The sequence below is a fragment of the Rutidosis leptorrhynchoides genome, chromosome 1 (genome assembly GCF_046630445.1).
Source record: "Rutidosis leptorrhynchoides isolate AG116_Rl617_1_P2 chromosome 1, CSIRO_AGI_Rlap_v1, whole genome shotgun sequence".
Taxonomy (NCBI): Eukaryota; Viridiplantae; Streptophyta; class Magnoliopsida; order Asterales; family Asteraceae; genus Rutidosis; species Rutidosis leptorrhynchoides.
This window is the reverse complement of record NC_092333.1, coordinates 46,590,716-46,610,698: the sequence shown is the minus strand read 5'-3', so window position 1 is coordinate 46,610,698 and position 19,983 is coordinate 46,590,716. Positions and strand designations below refer to the sequence as shown.

The 19,983-nt window shown below is 33.3% G+C and overlaps 1 protein-coding gene and 1 long non-coding RNA gene across 2 annotated transcripts; one reads left to right on the top strand and one right to left on the bottom strand.

Annotated features, from left to right (window-relative positions):
- The first annotated feature begins 1,870 nt into the window (after window positions 1–1,870).
- Window positions 1,871–4,682, top strand: LOC139865177 (uncharacterized). The gene is made up of 10 exons (XM_071853620.1): window positions 1,871–2,169; window positions 2,863–2,896; window positions 3,061–3,112; window positions 3,216–3,286; window positions 3,365–3,454; window positions 3,549–3,614; window positions 3,694–3,791; window positions 3,859–3,906; window positions 4,016–4,070; window positions 4,668–4,682. Exons 1-10 carry the CDS (start codon window positions 1,871–1,873, stop codon window positions 4,680–4,682), a joined length of 828 nt encoding a protein of 275 aa, XP_071709721.1.
- Window positions 4,683–6,068: 1,386 nt separating this feature from the next.
- LOC139859520 (uncharacterized) lies at window positions 6,069–8,311 on the bottom strand. Its single transcript, XR_011763146.1, has 3 exons — window positions 8,117–8,311; window positions 7,213–7,468; window positions 6,069–6,521 (listed from the first exon to the last, which is right to left on the bottom strand). It is a non-coding gene; the product is annotated as an uncharacterized lncRNA (long non-coding RNA).
- Between the last annotated feature and the right edge of the window lie 11,672 nt (window positions 8,312–19,983).

Genomic DNA, 19,983 nt, shown 5'->3' with positions numbered 1-19,983 from the left:
CTGCCATCATGACGTCCAACGTCCAATAAGCTTGGTCCCTGACCGATGAGCTTTCACAGTTCCTAACTATGCTCCGACAGAATCTCCCTTAGAGCCTTGGTGAAAACAAGTCGATGTAAACGTCCAACGTTTACCGATTTCCTCCACTAGAAATGATCCCGAACGACCCGCTCTGATACCAATTGTTGGAAGCTTCGACGAGCCCAACACACCACTATAGAGGATCTAGACTATACTAGACTCACTACACCAACACTTTGACGTTGGTTAGCCTTTAATTTTATAAATCCTTAGTGCACAATGTACTTAGGCGACAGTGTCGACCATATATCTTTAGGCGGTATAACCGACCATGTATTACTTAGGCGGCAGAGCCGACCATATAATAAGAACAACAAAAGTGCACTAAGAACTTAAACACAAACTAAGGCTTGATCGGGAAACTTAACAAAAACACTTATATTAAATTACAATTACAATATTACTTACAAGCTTTATCTTCTCTACTTTCGCTAACTCACACTCTTCTTCTCTTCTTCACAACTCACTTCTTATTTCACTCTCACAACTTCACACCTTACACAAATGAAACACCCACCTATATTTATACTACTCCATGGAAGTTTCTAGAAACTAGATATTTCCATGAATATATATAAATATCTAGATATTTTTATATAAATATCTAGATATTTCTTACACACATAAATATCTAGATTTTTCCTTACATTTTAATATCTAGATATTTTTCATATACATATTAATATCTAGATATTTTACCCATATACATTAACTAATTCCATATTATTTTAAATTTGCATTGTATTTTAACAGGAGATCCGGTTTTGTTTAATGTGTCAGATGTCCAATTAGTGACAGAGATCCTACTCGGGTAAAACCCGGATGCTGACACTCTGCATGAAGTGTTCAACACCGGACTTCCCAAGTCCGGTTTAGGATGAAGTGTTCAACACCGGATTTCCTACTTCCGGTTATGCTAGATTTACAAAATAATTACTAATACTACATACTACGTACGTGGTTTTCCCAACATTCGATGGTACTGCTAACATCGTCGCGAATATGGTTTCCTCCTAACGCGTGTGTGGATAACAAATGAGAGCATTCGATGTCGATATCGCCCTAAAAAAAATACTACATAGGCAGTGGGAAATCATATATACTATTCGGTCAAATTTTTGGTCATGTGACGGACACTCAAGGTCCATTCCTAGCCTATATTTCCCATGTTTATTTTGTGGGTCCAAGTCTACTCATCAATTCGATGATCTACTCATCAATTTAAAAAATGGACATGTAGTACTTACATGCAATCAATTTACCACCTAAGATTTTTCACCTGGAAATTATCAGTCAAAAAGCTAAATGCATGAAGAGTTCAAACTTATCTTGATATCATGATAAGTGATTATATATTTTTGGGTTTTTATTAAGCGTACAAAAAAGTTATTTAGGGAGCTTTAATATCTGGCCAATTGAGTTGGTAGTTATGAAACTACAATGGGACCCACCAAGCACATGCACCTATCACATTGTATTTAGATCCTTCACACATCCAAGCATAGCAAAATGTATATATATCCAACAGTTCATAGCTGAAGCCAAGAGGGAATCATTGTGTTCACCAAAACTTTCTAAAAATGGATTAAAGTTATAAAGAACATTAAAGGTATAATTAACAAAATATGGAAACCAAAAGATGCTTTGCATTCACGATCATGCAGAGTAGATTTCAAACTAGTTTGAAATCAAGCCATCTTCCTTCCAAGCTTAGATCTAGAAATAAAAAATATATATATATCACCTCTATCGCCACTACTCTGGTTCATTCAGAGTAACAAACAAATCCATGGCAAATTCTGAGATACAGACAGTTAGTCACTGGCTGGTTTTTCTCTGTCTTCTGACGATCTTCACTTCTGGGGCTTTTGCTGGATATCTGATAGTCAGATTTGAAAGGCCGCCGCAAGAGAATGAAGAAGAAGAAGAAGAGCAATTGCATGAAGAAGATGGTTGGAAACCATCACTTAGGTGCATTCATCCCGTGTGCTTACTGGTGATACGGTTCATCAGCTTCAGTTTGCTTCTGGTTCTTATCATCTACTATGCCATTGTTAATGGAGGCAAAGTATTCAACTACTACCCAATGTAAGTCCCTTATTTTTACCTACTGTAATGGTTTGATTTCGGTGTAGGGTTTTCTAGTCAACATGGTAATTACTTGGTTATGACTTATGATTTTGTAATTTGAAGGAATGAGTATACATACATATTTGTACAGATTATAATTTTGGATTGAAACATAATAAACAGAGGTTTTTTTAAGATAAGAGATGCCAGTTTGACCTTCGGAAGTCATACTGCAATTTTTGAGGAATTATTTTTTCAAGTATAGGTCTTGTTTGGATAATAGTATAGTTGTTGGTAAATACATTGCCAGTTTTCTGGTTTTTTTTTTTTTTGGTATACATTGGTTATGTTTGACATTGAGCTTTAATTCAAATGGTTATGTTTGACATTGAGCTTTAATTCAAATGTATATAGTCTGGTAAGTTTGAGGCTTAGTTTTTTTAATTTGTCCATCAGACTAGGTCACGTTTTGACCCGAATCCATGCCCAAACTGACCCGTCCATAATTCCACTTAGAAAAGAAATAAAGTTATATAGTGTGATACTTTTAAAGTTTTAAGGTGAAGTCAATTGTAAGGTGCTGGCAGGGTAAACTGTATGCAAGTGTAGGCTTAACGAGTTAACGACTATGCACGTATGCAATTTATAAATAAAAATGTAGTTTTAATTATTTACCATAGTTTAAATGTTTTGTTCGTTTGGTGATTGCAGCTGGACAATGGTACTTAACATTGTCTACTTTCTGGTAAGTTTCATCACCATGACAACATCGTCAAATTCTTCTACATATTTTTATCAGTTTCATAAAAATGATGATGATGATGATGATGTATTCTTTCTCATTCTAATTTTATATTAACTTAATTACTTCTCTTACGTTCTTGATGTACTTTTTTATTTAATTTGCAGATTGGATTTGTGCTATCAGTGTATGGCTGCAAGAAGCATTTCCGAGATGCTCGTGAGAGAATGATTTCTTTTTTCAAATTATTTACTTCTTTATTAATAAGATCCAGCTCTGAAGTACAGTAGCTAATTTTTAATAAATTTCAATAACTCTGTAGATTTTATTGGTCCAAGGGAACGACCTAAAGTTGCCGGCTTTTGGACTTTCATATTGCAGATAATATTCCAGGTTTTTTCGTAACAAGCTTTTTCCTTTCTAAATGAAAGCAAAATATGCAATTTACAACCATTTTTTTTTTCCTTTCAGATGCAGGCAGGTGCGATTGTGTTTACACTTACTATCTTCTGGGCTATTGAGATTCGAGATCTTGTCCGCAAAGAATCTATTATGGATCCGGTTAGTAGGTGTTTAATCACGGATCGTTTGTTCTATATATACACGTCTTTTGTTTCATTTTTTTTCTTGTGCGACTATAATGGTTATGGTGCAGCTAAAAGCATGTGTACACTCGGTGAATCTCGTGCTTGTGCTTATTGAGACGGCATTTAATAACTTGGTATGTCAATTTTTTTTATTACAAGCTTCAAAATTTTTCTTATTTCCAAATTTGACTTACAAAGATTTTCTATTTGCAGAAGACATTCCCTTGGTTTCGGATCTCATACTTTGTCCTTTTGACGTGGACTTTCACCCTTTACCAGTGGACGATTCTTTTCGGCCCTGAAAGATTATGGTAAGCAATCTCTATTTTTTATTTATGCACACAAGAAATTTATGTTCATGTGTTTTTTTCTTGACAGGTGGCCTTATTTTTTCCTGGATATGGCTTCTCCATACTCCCCGTTATGGTAAGTCGTTTACATACTCACTCGTTGAGTTAAGTAGTATTAGTATCTCTTTCCATGTTAATCTGCTTGAATTAAATCATTAAATTATTTAAATAATAAATATTTACAGGTACCTGGCAGTACCACTCTATGAAGTGCCTTGCTACGGGGTGTTCGTGCTATTGGTATATCTTAAGTACCGCTTTCTGTCCAGATTTGTGCCTAATTTGATGCAGATTTGATGCTGTTTTATGTCTAATTAAATTAATAGTAGCTTTCGTAGGATAATTGTAACTAGCGTGTTTATCTATTACTGTGAGATAATATATATTATTACTATAAGAAAATGACGTTGATGGTTTACATTTTACGCTCTGATTTTTTTGTACGGTAGAGTTCTTTTCATTGTTTACTGCAGTCAGTGATTTTATATAGTTACTAGAAGAATTTGTTCTTCAGTTACTGTTAAAAATCAACTTTTGATACTTAGATTATGGGCTATAATTTGGGGATAGATGTGGTATATATACGTTGATAAGTCCCCACTGATGAAGGTTATCCATGTGTGTTGTATAAGCCACATAGTCTAAAAGAAGTGTGGGTTTCATGGGTTAGCACTCTGCACTCCTATGCAGTACAGCACAATATATTTGGCCCATCTTTAATCATAGGGTGATAAAAAGTGGGTTCCAACAGACAAGGAACATGCCGATGTGTTAGAGGTGGCAATTTCGACCCATTTATTTACTTATGAATGGGTTGATTTGTTTTATCTCTAACAGGTCAATCTGAAATAGCTACTCAATCGGGTTGAAAGTACCCAAAAATGTATTATGAATGCATTAACCATCTTAAATTGTTATTATAAAGAAACTGGGATTGATATTGAAATAATATAAATTTGTGATCGTATCTGCACACTGACTATTGTATGAAGTTGGACAAAAAGCGTGTGACTTGCATAAATGATAACTTGTTTTCACCCAAACCCGTTACCTAACCCGCCAGCCCTCTCGATTTTCACCTCAACTCTAGTTCTACTTTTTGCATCATCACCAAATGCATATATATGGTAAAAACGTAGGTATATCTCTAATCGAAATTCCAGTAGCTCTATATTTAATGATGTTAATACAAGACATAAAGTGTTCTGTAGTTATATATTAGTATTAATCTGGATTAACCAGATTGTTTTACCATTTCAGATATTTTAAGGAAGAAGGCATACACTTGGATGACTTGTGGCAGCGAAACTTCACCTATCTTTCGAAGTGAGTGATTAACTTTTAAAACTTCACCTATCTATCTGAGGTCACTAGAAAAGATCCTATTATGAGTTGCTCTTAGAAAACATATTAGTCGCTTAATTAATCAAATCCCCACACAATCCCATATCAAGACAAAGAAATGCACACATAATAATATATCCATACTTTCATCAAGCATTGCTGCCTTAGCAGTCCTTTTTTTTGGCGAAAAACAAGATTATTAAATTAAATAGATCAAAACGATCTAAAAGCATTACAACATTGAGTCAGACCCGACAATGTGATAGATCCTACAATCTATTTGAGAAGTAGTCAAGTACATCAAATTACAATATGTATTGTGACAGATAAACGTTTTTGATTATAAATCTAGAATGTTTGTTGATTTTTGATTTGAGTAATTTGGCGTGTTTGGATGACGAAATAATGAAAACCTGATGGATGGATAGTGATTTGTTTTTTAGTGATCAGAAATGATTTAGCCACCAAAATAATTAATGTGTGTTTGTTGTAGGTTGATTGTATTCTTATTAGGGTTTCTGAAGAGGTAAAAAGTAAAAGGAAACTACTCCCACATGTTGGCACATGATTGAAGTTTTAAAGAAATTGATAAAAATACATGATTGAAGTTTTAAAGAAATTGATAAAAATACCCCTCACGTGATCGGCACATGATGTGTTTTAATGGACCAAATTAACGTCAGTCAGCTTGAGTGACTAAACTCGTAATTTTATGAAATCACAGTGACTAAACTTGCAATATTTGACAAATCACGGTTATCATTCGTGTAATTAAGTCATTAAAAAACTATCCTATGAAGCTTTTCAGAAAGAAAATAAAAAGGTTCTATCCTATGAAACATATAACCCAAATCACTTGCTAAAGACAACCACTTTAATCAAACAAACCTTGTATCAACCATTGACCAAACAACCATTGAAACCATCCGAACACATCAAACCACCAAAAAACTGAACAACCTTGACGACCAAACCGCGCTTTACACCTAAACCTATTACCTACAACTACCAAAACAGCCTCATAACTCCCATGGGGATCACCCAGACCGATGCCAACAACAAAGCCAACACCCCGACCAAAACCGAACCTAACAAAACAGCATGTCCGACGAAACGACAACCAAGCACCGAGTAAAAACCCCACCAGACCGCTGACCATCACACCTGATGGTGTGAAAGTGGCCGGAGCTTAATTTGTAATGTCATCGGGCCGCCGCTGGCCATTACACCAACACTTTTTGAAAGTGCATACAGGTGATGAACTGCCATCGCAATTATGAGGATCGCAATCAGCAGACATGTGACACTTTGTTGCATCGGAGAATACAACAAAATTCATAAGGATACCTGTTATGAGAATGAAACTAATTAATTAATTAATTGATAAAGAATAACATGTATACATGCATACATATGTGTAAATTAAGAAGATGTGAATAGTAACTAACCGAAAGTTATAATCAAAAGAACAAAGAAAAATTTCATCAGTGAACTCTTGTAGTTAAATTTTTTTCACTAATTATAATAATATGAATTCTATCTTTTGTAATTAGGAGAAAAAAATCACTAACTCACTGATAATAAGATAATTTCACCAACTCTCTATTAACTATTTTTGGTGACAAAAGAACTTGGGATGCCTAAATAAGCTTCCATAATGCTCTATTTATAACAAAGGGTTATGGCTTAATGGTAAATAAAAGGGGGACAATATGGTAGGTCAAGTTAGGCATCTAACTAATTCTTGTTTGCACAATCGATCAATATACATGTGCATGCATTTTGACTAATTCCTCCACAGTCCATGTAACGAACCGGCAATTAGGTAACACTTAAAATGGATCAGTTGCATTTAATTTGTGTATTCTTAATTGTATGACTTATATTCTGGTGAGAGGTAACATATAGCTCTTGTCCTCCTCTTATCATCAAGAACAACTGCAAATTCGATAATTATTATTAGAGATATACACATACATGTTTACATACACACATATAACCGTAGAGTCATCCTTAATAAAAATATGACAAAACTCACTGTTTAGGAAGGCAAGAGACAAAGCCTAACAGATACTGAAGCCGAAAACAGAGCCAATTAAGGCTGCGACCGCAATCCAATACCAGTATGCACCTGCAAAGAACCCTCCCCTTTTGATAACTATTTCCCCTAATGTTGATCCGTTCAAAGGCTGTTAAATCACATGAAAATCAGTTGTCCAACTTACGGGTCAATTTCATTGCATACATCATGGGTGACGTCCAGTATCCCCAAATCCGCCAACTCTTGACATCACCTACAATGAACGTAAAGCGTATGTTAGTTGACAAACATGAATACAAGAATTGTGTTATATGGAGGCCCTAATTCTCAGGTAACACATCAAGGTTTCAATACAACCCAAACCTGTGCACGATTTTCGAATGGTTCAAAATCACAAATAATTGTTCAAGTTACTTATTTGTGTGCTTATCGTAAGACAGATAGGTAACTAGTTTGCAAAATTGTTCATGTTCTTGTTTTTATATTAGAAACCGACATCGAAGAATATAATCAGACACTATAAATTCAATTCAAATAATATAATACATACCTTAATTGAACAAACTGTTTGACTCAAACGTAGGATGAATCACCAGCGGGATTATATAAAACCTAAATGTTAATGATTTCTTTTTATAAAAGCTTTAAATAATGATTTATACATTTAATCAAATATCACTGATATAGTTTTAATAGTTAGATGCAGAATGAGTTTGAAGAACCTACTGAAAATCACGCAATTCTATGGACAATGAATTTTAAAAAACACAATTCAAACATATCAAAAAGCGAAATTGAACATCAAACTGTGTACATGTCAAACATTTCAGATAACGAAATCAAACATCAGAATTGATAAAATAAAATGTACAAAACATAATATTATTTGAAAAACCCTGACCTTTTTAATGCGATATTTACAGGGAGTTTCCAATAAACAGATGATATATAGGATGAATTGGCCTGAATCATTGATCTGATTGCAGCTTCACAATAAACGATTACTCATAGGATTCAATACAGTAATGGAAGGATTTATGATTGTGGCTGAATTAGGGCTTCAATCGATAATTATGAAATCGTTAAATCACCGAAGCCTGTTAAGAAAAATAGATGATTGATTGTGAATAGATTTCTGAAATTGAGTTTGAAAAAAAGGGATGTTGGCCCGTGTTTTTTTTTTTTTTTTTTTAAAAAAAAAAAATGATGAGGCCATGCATGAGGGGTAGGTTGGGTAAGGCCACCATTATCGCAACGTTATCAACTTAGATAGACCACCATCACGCCTCTATCGCGAGCACGCGGAGTGATGGAAGGTATTTTGTACAGGTGCGATGACCGCATCACGGATCAAATTTCTGGTGCTGATCGATTCTGATTGGCCAGTTTAAAATTCATCCGTTGCAATTGTAGCCGTTGCCCATTTAATTATTTTAATAAATGAATATACTATTATAAATTTTAAATTTTAAATTTTATATATCTCTATAAATAAAATACATCTCATTTCATTTTTTTTCACAAAACTCTCTCATTTCTATCACCTTTTTCGACAAAACACTCTCTATAATATTTCTTATATCATAACCATGTCTCAAAATCCCGATCCTAATGAGCCCGGTTTCGGTAATCTATACAACTTCGGGTCTCCAAATATGTCCGGTTCGAACTCAAATTCTCCACAAAATGTTCGGGGTAATCGGCCATTTGGCAATGTCTCGCAACAAAATCTTCTTCATGATTTTAATAATGCGGGTTTTTTCTTCTCAATTTGTACAACAACAACAACAATAATATCACTAACCATTTCAACAACAATATCCATCACAATTTTCTCATTACTCGCAACTCGATATTATACCATTTCAACTTCCAAATACGCAACCATGGTCACAATCACAACCAACTTTTACACCTCCAAATCCCAAAGAGATAGAAGAAATTCGTGGTGAAACGCAACAACCACAAGTACGGATCCGAACAACTCATAAACGAAAAGGAAAAGAAGTTGCCAAAGAACCACAATTTAAAAAATTATGGATTCCGCCCGAAGAAATTTGGTTGGCGTCGTGTTGAATAGATTGTTCGGAAGATGAAGTTCAAGGTAACTCATAAAGAGGTTCGGCATTTTTGGGCTAGAGTTCGTAATAAGTTTAACAATAACGATTCTAGTTATTTACGAAATGACGATCAATTAAGTGGAAAATGACATCATATGGATAAGACGTGCAAAGATTTCACGACCTTATATAATGAAGAAGAACGTAACCCAAGACGTAGTAGTCGAAACGATGAAGACATATATAATGTAACGGTGCAAAGATGGCAACAACGTGCAGCGAAGACGTGGGGTTACAAAGACGTTTGGGAATTCTTGAAGAAGAAGACAAAGTGGTATACACCACCTGTAGTTGGTGGAAGTGGTGTGCGTAGAAGAAGAGCTTCATAAATAGTACTAGAAGGCGAAGACGTAGACGAAGATGTGGTTGCCTAAAACCAAACAGTTAATCTCGGGGAAGATTGCTTCAACAACCTCCAGGAGCTATTTAGAGACGATGCGATTCAACGTCAAATGGGAAGAGAGCGATCGAAGAAGGCTGCTAGAAATTTCGTTTCGTCTGACGCGACGACTTCATCACGGAGTACGAACTCTTCACGAGCTACGAACCCTTCAAGATTCGAAGAGTTGGCTTCAAAATGGGATGAGAAAAAGGATGCGGAATTGGAGAGAAGACGCAAATTTATCGAAGCTATACTTGAGGAAGAACGAACACGATCGACAACGGATTGTGTCACAAAATTATTAACGTACGTTTTAATTTCTAAGAGTTTAATAAATTAATTGTATTAGGATTTTTTAATTATAGTAATTTTTCATTTTTATGACTTTTATAAATTGTAATCGTTTAATTTTTATTAATTTAGTGTGTTTTTATTAATTTAAATTATTATATATGTATTATTTTTTTTAAAAATGAAACAAGTAAAAAAAATTCAAACAAAAATGAAAAAGAAAAGAAAAACGTGGGACCAATTACCTCATCACACAACCATCACGTCATACCACTACACACTTCATCACGCCATCACGTCATCACCTTTGCCAAATCACTATTATACCCCACAAAAACACTCATCACACCCCATCACCACTAAATATGGTCTTAGAGATAGTGGGATACTACTGATTTTGCTTAATTCGTGAATAAAGAAGTTATTCTATTCTCAACCATCAGGTTTAAGGGGTATATGAAAGTAATTTGTTAATCTAATGGTTATTAAGGTATCTTTGTAGATCTTGTTTGGACTAAAATATCGATGATTCGAAATTTAAACAAGTACAACGATACAACATGAAATCAAACCAACCAAGTAGCATAACAAAAGAATCCTAACAAACTGCCTTACTAGAAAGAAACTGTCTACTGAGAAACTAAACAAGAACAAACATAAATAAAGAAATACATCACAATCCATTCAACTAAACAAAATCAAAAGAATAAGTAATAGATGGGAGAATGCCATCCATCACCCTATCAAACCTAATAAACAGAACCAATTCCTGTAAACACGAAACCTTTAGGAGAACGTCAAAAATTGCAGTGACATTGGAAATCAGAAATACAAAAAAAACGACCACAAGCCACGCTCAGCCGTATCATAAAAAATCTGCCGCAATAACACCCACCCCCCCCCCCCCCCCCCCCCCCCCCCGAGATGGAAACCAGATCTCTAACAGTGAGATCGTCGCCTGGAGAAGACATATTCAGGAAAGAAAAACCATGGCAACCTCAACACGTCCCACAAACCACCCATTATGTCATCAGAAAAAGTTAACATGTACCACCCCACCTGCCACCATCCGAGGCCACCACCAATTGGGCGGAGGACCTCCAACAAGGCCGACATCGGCCAAAAACCACAGCCAGTCCGACACCAAATGTAAACTCCAGCGAAGAATATCAGCAATAGAAGAAACCAACCAGTACAACAACCATCGGTGGCCACCACCAACAGGATAGTGCACCATCGTCGTTCGCCACTCCTATAAGATCCCGCGAGAAATAGGGTCACCGAAAAAGCTATGATAAAAAGCGAACAAGAGGAGTCCAAAACAACCGTAGTTGGACTCACCACGAGAACGGTGATGCAGACCGACTACGGTATCCGGAAGTAGCCTCTGCCGTCGGAGAAAGGAAACAAACTTACCAGTGAGAGGAAGGAGAAAACGAAGATCAAAACTTCTAACACCATGAGAACAGTGATGAATAAAGGTAAAATCACCGGAGTTGACAACCACCGCCGAAAAAATAGCAACTACCACCGGGAAAGAGAGAGAGAGCGACAAAAATAAAGAATAACTCTTCGGCCACCAGCGAGATGTCGATGATAGGAGTTAACCACAACGGAGAAAGGCTACAAATCCAGTGTCGTCTCATTTATTTGAAAGTCCCTGTTCGAGGCTTAAAAAATGAGTCCTTATAAACGTTAAATTTTTCAATACATATAAAAATTATAGTACTAAAAATATATAGTCATTATTAAAAAAAAAATGAGTAAAACAATCGAAGTAAAGTGTTTAATTTTCAAATAGTTGTAATCTCATAATGTAAATACTATCATATAAACAAATACATATATATATATATATATATATATATATATATATATATATATATATATATATATATATATATATATATATATATATATATATATATATATATATATATATTTGTGTGTGTGTGTGTATAATATATTTGAAAATTCAGGTCCCTTTCAAACTTTCGGCCCTGTTCGATTGACTATCTTCGTACACCCATTTCATATACATGTGATTACAGAGCTTCCTTATGTGATTTTTTTCAAGTGACGGAGATATTGATGTTCTTACAAATGGTAATGCTTTAATGTTCTTACATTAATTTGATTCTAGTTTTATTAATATTTTGATTTTTTTAATTATGTAGATGCTGATCGTACGTATCGAAGCAGTTATTTGTCAGATGTTGATAACTCCTAAATTATACATATTTTCGGAACCATTTTGAGGAGTTATCTTGGTATTTAAACATCAATTTTGATACTTTTATGCTTAAAAGTTAAAAAAAATATGAAAACAGGTGTTTTTGATGAGTTTGTTAGAAAATATGATTAAACATGTCAAAAACAGGAAAAAGTTGAAAAAAGGCAAGTTTAGCCGTCGGCTGGATGCAAGGGAAGCCATCGGATGGGACAAGGAATCTGGAATGTTCGATTACTGGATGAAAAACTTGGAATGCAAGGAAATCTGAAGGTTAGCCGCCAGTTGGAAGGGAGTTTAACCGCCGGCTGGATTGTGCTTGGAGCTCAAGACAGTTTAATTAAAGAAAGAAATCAAACGACCATGTTAGCCGCTGGATGGGACTTTTAGCCGCCGGCTAGATCATGTTCCAGAATATTCTATGTACGTGAAGATCAAGTCTGGCTTGGGGATAAAGTCACCGACTTAGTTAAGCCGCCGGCTGGGGGGATTTTAGCCGCCGGCTAAATCTGCGAATCACCTATTATAAATAGTGGTGGAATTTATCAGTTTTCAAGTGTAATTTTCTGTCATTTACTTTTCACTTAGGGTTACGAATTAGTTAGGGTTTTTAGGGTTTAATTCTTCATTATTTTCAAGTTGAATTCAAGTTTATTCGAGAATAATTCAAGTTTATTTCAATTCAAGTTCTTATTCAAGGTACTTTACCTTTTTAATTATTGTTCTTATTTTATTATGTTCATGTTTGAGTTTTTCTGTAATTGTTCGTCTCCAACTATGAATTAAACGTTCATAGTGGTTACTTGGACAAAATTGAGATTATCTGGGGAATTATAGATGAAGCCGCCGGCTGAGTCATCTTAGCCGCCGGCTGAATCATTCCAAGCCACCGGCTGGGGTGCTCAGAGCCGACGGCTTCCTGCTTCGGATAGTACAGTTTCTGGGTTTTGTCCATATTTGTATAATTATATTTCTGTAATTGCTATTAATATGTTATTTGCTACTGTTATTTGAATATTATGGTTGATTGCTTAATATATAAGAAGATAAACACTTAGGTTAATATATCCTTAATTTAAGTTGTTTATTTGATTGACTTGAATTACTTAGAAGATTAATCACATCTGAAAAAGTGTTTAAATTGCATGAAACATAATTAAGAATTAATAGAAGTAATTAATGGAAAGATAATGAATACACTTATATGGTAATGAGTAATTGGTTAGGTTTAGTTAAAGAACCTTGTTTTTATGAGTTTATATGAATAATTGCATGAGAATCAAGTTAAGATAAATCACATCTAATTAGATTCATTAGCTTATCTATTTGTCAGCCTGATTGAATGTTATTTAAAGTTCTCATCACAAAATCTAGATGACATTTATCATGCAATTATATGAATTCTATGAAATTAGGATATTAACTATGAACGTCACTTAGTTAATAGGTTTGCCTCATCACAAGTAGGCCAAGATTAAATCCTAATGATTAGTTGTTACGTGATAATTAGTTTTACTATGTTAATAGGAATAATAATCGGTCTATAATTGTTATCTTATTAATTATCAATATAAGTTATGAAACATATTTAATTGAAATCCCTTATGATTTATATGTCCAAGTAATCACTTTATTTTAATATATTCATTTAGGTTAATTTAATAATCGCTTATCTTTAATATATATTTGATTGACAAAACTGCACATTTCGTCCCTGTATTTTTCAATTGTTGCTCGTTTCATCCTTGTATTTTATTTTCTTCATTTTTCATCCTTAAAAGCATTTTAGAGTCTCAATTTCATACCTCACTCAAACGAAGGTTAACTAAGTTCGTTAAAACTATTCACAGGGACTATCCACGTAATCTTTAACTAATTAAATTATAAAAATCTATTTAATATTCATATATTCATATCTATTATCCTGTAATTAGTCTGATAAATAATATTCATATATTCATATCAATTCTCCGACTAGCCTGATAAATAATATTCATATATTCATATCAATTCTCAAAGAAAGTATAATATTACGTATTATCTAAAGCATTACAAGTAATTCATATAATGAATGTAAGTCTGATGCTTCCTCAAGTCTTTTTACGATCAGATCCATACTGGAGCGTTTCTTGACGCCATCATTGTGCGTTGTCTAATAAGCAGAAATTGATATAGAATCTTGACGTACCATTAGGAGGGTTCCATCAACGAATCCGATTTTATACTTCGCATACAGTGCATTGGACATCTCTACTTTCCAATCGCTATAGTTCCCGTCATTAAGTAGACTTTCACCCAAAAAATTCTGCCATGGGTGATCGAAAGAATTGAGATAATGGGTGTGTTTGGACGAAAGTAGCTGGAGCTTATAGCTGGAGCTAGAACTTATGAGCAGGAGCTGGAGCTGGAGCTTATTTTTGAAGCTGGTACCTGGAGCTTATTATTTTTTATAAATATTTGGTAAACTAGCTGGAGCTTATTTTTTAGTTCATAAGCTCTACTTTTTTTTCATAAGCTACTACAAGTAGCTTATTTTTTCAGAGCTTATGATTTTCATAAGCTCTACTTTTTTTGTCTACCAAACGAAGCTTATGACTTGGAGCTTATTAAAATCATAAGCTCAAGCTCTCATAAGCTTCCATAAGCTCCAATAAGCTACGCGCCAAACACACCCAATAAGGTGATGTTGCATCGATGGTTTTGTTGTTAAGTTCAGCGTCGTCTCCAGCCATGAGTTCTTATCAAATTATTTTCTTTGATTTGATATTGGGCGAATTCTTTAACGAAATAATCGCTGAAAGTGATTCGTATGGTTTTTAGGGATTTGATCGACGAAACGAATCGATTGGATGAGTTCGTTTAAGATTTTGATGATGACGAAACGGTGTTCTTGATTTAGAAAGACGAAGGATTCTATGTATATTCAGAATTAACAATATGTTAATTTATTGCAGTAGGATGATCAAGATGTGATCTGTATAATTTTAGGGTTTGATCGATAGTGTTGAAATTGGGCGAACGAATTTGGGTTTGTAAAGTATGACGGGTTGTTTGTTTATTTTAGGGTTGGGATCCTTTTACTGCTGATACCATATAGAATTTACCAAAGGTATTTATTTGATTAATTGATTGAATAATAAGGAGTAAACCATCTGTTCCTTGAATGATTAATTGACGAGAAAGTGTGGCCACCTCTTTCAGAAACTCAAGATGTTGTAGCCCAGATGAAGAACGAAACCTCCGTATTATGACATCCATCTGTTCTTTGTAGTAGAGTTTTTCTTTGTAATTTAATTGGTTAAAGATTACGTGGATAGTCCTTGTGAATAGTTTTAACGAACTTAGTTAACCTTCGTTAGAGTGAGGGATGAAATTGGGACTTTAAAATGCTTTTAAGGATGACAATTGATAATGCTAAAAACGAACATATATTTCATAGCATTATTCCTCAAGAAAGACAAGCTTTTAGTTGCAATTGTTCTATTTACAAGTGATATTCGTTTAAATAATAAAAGGTGAAGACAAAAGACAGATTCGACGAATTGAAGACGCAAACGACCAAAAAGCTCAAAAGAACAAAAGACAATCAAAGAGGTTCCAATTATTGATAAGAAATGTCTCGAAATTACAAGAGTACAAGATTCAAAACGCAAAGTACAAGATATTAAATTGTACGCAAGGACGTTCGAAAATCCGGAACCGGAACCAGAGTCAACTCTTAACGCTCGACGCAACGGACTAAAAATTACAAGTTAACTATGTATATAAATATAATATAATATATAATTAATTATATTAATTATATATATATATATTATATTTATAAATAAAAACCGTCGGCAGAGAAAGACTCCAAAGATGTGAGCTGTAATTTCATTCTCCGCGACTCGCGGAGTTTGAAGGCAAAAATGCCGCGAGTCGCGGAGCCCCAAATTCAGAAACCCCCTATAAAGCTCGCGCATTCTGATCGTAAAATATCCATCTTTTTTTTATCCTCATTCATACGATATATATATATATATATAATTTATATTTTAATTTTAATTTTAATTATAATTCTAATAATAAGGGTATGTTAGCGAATATTGTAAGGGTGTAAGTCGAAATTCTGTCCGTGTAACGCTACGCTATTTTTAATCATTGTAAGTTATGTTCAACCTTTTTACATTAATGTCTCATAGCTAAGTTATTATTATGCTTATTTAAAACGAAGTAATCATGATGTTGGGCTAATTACTAAAATTGGGTAATTGGGCTTTGTACCATAATTGGGGTTTGGACAAAAGAACGACACTTGTGGAAATTAGACTATGGGCTATTAATGGGCTTTATATTTGTTTAACTAAATGATAGTTTGTTAATGTTAATATAAAGATTTACAATTGGGCGTCCCTATAAATTACCATATACACTCAATCGGATACGATGAGCGGGGTATTTATATGTACGAATAATCGTTCATTTAACCGGACACGGGAATGGATTAATAGCCACTAGAATTATTAAAACAGGGGTGAAATTATGTACAAAGGACACTTGGTATAATTGATAACAAAATATTAAAACCTTGGGTTACACTCAGTCGACATCCTGGTGTAATTATTAAACAAAGTATTAAAATCTTGTTACAGTTTAAGTCTCCAATTAGTTGGAATATTTAACTTCGGGTATAAGGATAATTTGACGAGGACACTCGCACTTTATATTTATGACTGATGGACTGTTATGGACAAAAACCAGACGGACATATTAAATAATCCAGGACAAAGGACAATTAACCCATGGGCATAAAACTAAAATCAACACGTCAAACATCATGATTACGGAAGTTTAAATAAGCATAATTCTTTTATTTCATATTTAATTTCCTTTATTTTATATTTAATTGCACTTCTAATTATCGCATTTTTATTGTTATTATATTTAATCGCACTTTTAATTATCGTACTTTTTAATTATCGCAAGTTTATTTTATCGCACTTTTATTATTCGCAATTTCATTTATCGTTATTTACTTCATGCTTTAATTTAAGTCTTGTATTTATTTTTAATATTTTACATTTGATTTTAACTGCGACTAAGGTTTTAAAATCGACAAACCGGTCATTAAACGGTAAAAACCCCCCTTTTATAATAATAATATTACTTATATATATATTTGTATTTTATAAAAGTAAACTAATATAGCGTTGAGCTTTGTTTAAAAAAAGATTCCCTGTGGAACGAACCGGACTTACTAAAAACTACACTACTGTACGATTAGGTACACTGCCTATAAGTGTTGTAGCAAGGTTTAAGTATATCCATTCTATAAATAAATAAATATCTTGTGTAAAATTGTATCGTATTTAATAGTTTTTCCTAGTAAAATATAAACTATTTCGTATCCCTTAGCTTTGACATCAAGTATTTTTGGCGCCGCTGCCGGGGAAAACTCTTAAACGCCGGAAGCGCAACGCTAATATAAAAAAAAAAAAACGTTTTAAATATTCGAAAATATAAAAAGAAAAACAAAAATATAAATATTTTTTAGGAGTTTGATAAATATTTAAGTTTTATAAAGTTTCTTTGTTTGTATAAAAACATAAGTTTTATTTAAGTATTTTGTTTTTTTTATTTAAAAACATATAAATATAAAAAAAAAATATATATATATATAAATCAAGTTTTAAGATTTTTATTTATAAAATTATAAAGTGATTCTATTTTTATTTAAGTTTTAAATATAAGTTTTATTTATACACATATTATTTTTTTTTAAACAGAAAAAATTAAAAATAGAAAATAAAAAAAAAAATAAAGAAAAACGCGTCGAATTTAAACCTGTCAGCTGAATTTTGGAACCCCGCGAGTCGCGGGGTTTGATGTTTTAAATACCGCAAGTCGCGGAGCTGCTCTGACACGCTGACAAAACCCTAATTCAGCATTAATTACGGGTAATTATTAATTTTTATTATTATTTAACCCTAATTATTATTATTATTATAATTAATTTTATTTTAACTTTTACTTTTTATTTATTTTATATTTTGTTTAATTTAGTTTAATTAATTTGTAAAATTAATAGTTTAATAAATAAATAATATAAAAATAATATTTTTATAAAAATTGTACTTTTTACAACTTTTTGTATATTTTTATATTTTGTCCCTTTTTAATTGTTGTAGCGTAATATTTGTATTTTTAGCTCATATTTAGTTTTAAACTTAGTTTTTTTTTGCCATAGTTATTTTTACTCCTAGATTTTTAGTCTTTGTCGTAGAATTCCTTAAGTGCTTTTTCTTAGACTAAGATTTAGGTACTTTAGAATTTTGCGACACCTTTTTAAGTTTTAGTTTCTTTTTAAGTTATTTCCATTTGGGATTTAGTTTTTCCTGTAAGCTTTAATATTTTTAGACGACTTTTACCTATGTATCAATTATCATTCCAATTAGTAATCTCAATTTGCGATTATAATTTTAAGTTAGTTGTAGTAATAAGGTTAGGTTAGTCAAGTATTTTTAAGTTTTATAAGTTTCTTTTATTTTTTTCGTCACCTTTTATTTTTCAACCATTTTTATTTTTCGACCTTTTTCGACGAACTCTTTTTCTTTCTTATTTCTCGCTATTCTAGTTTTAGGACATAGATTTTTATTCTACTTCTTCTCTAAATTTCTTAAAATTACGAAAATTTATTTTAAGTGGTTAAATTAATAGACATCAAAATTTTCTGGTTCGTAGTAATAGTTGGATTTGTACGTGGACCGGGTTATTGGAGCCAAACAGTCCTCAATTATATTGAGACCAAACGAATCCTGCCCCTCTGCTGCATCTTTTGGCTATTCGAAACGTGGGCAAAATCAGAAAAGTCTATTGATTGGATAACTTATTATAATTTTTCTTTCCTTTTAAAAACTAATAGGATATTCAGTGAATGCACCGAGCAAGACGTTCACCACCTTTTGTACGTTCACCACCTGTAACTAGATCAAGACATTTAGCAAATATAACCGCCGTTGATTTTTCTTTAGAATCGTCATCCAGTAGACCAAGTACTTCAGTTCAAATTTCCGATAATCCATTTTTTGAACCCAACCTCACAATTGAGAATCCGGAGAATATTCAGGAACGGTTCGTAGATCCTGAACCACTAAACTTTCCTCCGGAACCACCAATCATTCAAACAGAGATTGTTGAGGAACGAACCATTAAATCAGAATCATCTAGTGATACCGATTCAACAAATTCAATTATGGAGAATCTGGAACCTTTAAGTATGGAAGACCGAATGAGAGCTAAACGCACTGGCCAAGGTCACGCAATTACTCATCCAGACATTAATGCGCCAGATTATGAAATCAAAGGACAAATTCTACACATGGTGACTAATCAATGCCAATTTAGTGGTGCGCCGAAGGAAGATCCAAATGAACATTTACGTACCTTTAATAGAATCTACACACTATTTAAAATCCGAGAAGTTGAGGATGAACAGATATATCCCATGTTATTTCCCTGGACTTTAAAGGGAGAAGCCAAAGATTGGTTGGAATCGTTACCTGAAGGGGCGATTGATACATGGGATGTTTTAGTTGACAAATTTCTTAAACAATTCTTTCCTGCATCTAAAGTCGTAAGACTTCAAGCAGAAATTGTTACGTTCACACAGAAACCAAATGAAACTCTATATGAGGCATGGACAAGATATGGAAAGTTGTTAAGAGGATGTCCGCAACATGGTTTAGACACCTGTCAAATAGTACAAA

Excerpts from the sequence above, each read along its gene's own strand:
- LOC139865177 (XM_071853620.1), top strand. The coding sequence starts at position 1,871 with ATGGCAAATTCTGAGATACAGACAGTTAGTCACTGGCTGGTTTTTCTC. Across the intron at positions 3,287-3,364 it reads TATTGCAGATAATATTCCAG|ATGCAGGCAGGTGCGATTGT; the intron begins GTTTTTTCGTAA and ends TTTTCCTTTCAG. Across the intron at positions 3,455-3,548 it reads AAGAATCTATTATGGATCCG|CTAAAAGCATGTGTACACTC; the intron begins GTTAGTAGGTGT and ends GTTATGGTGCAG.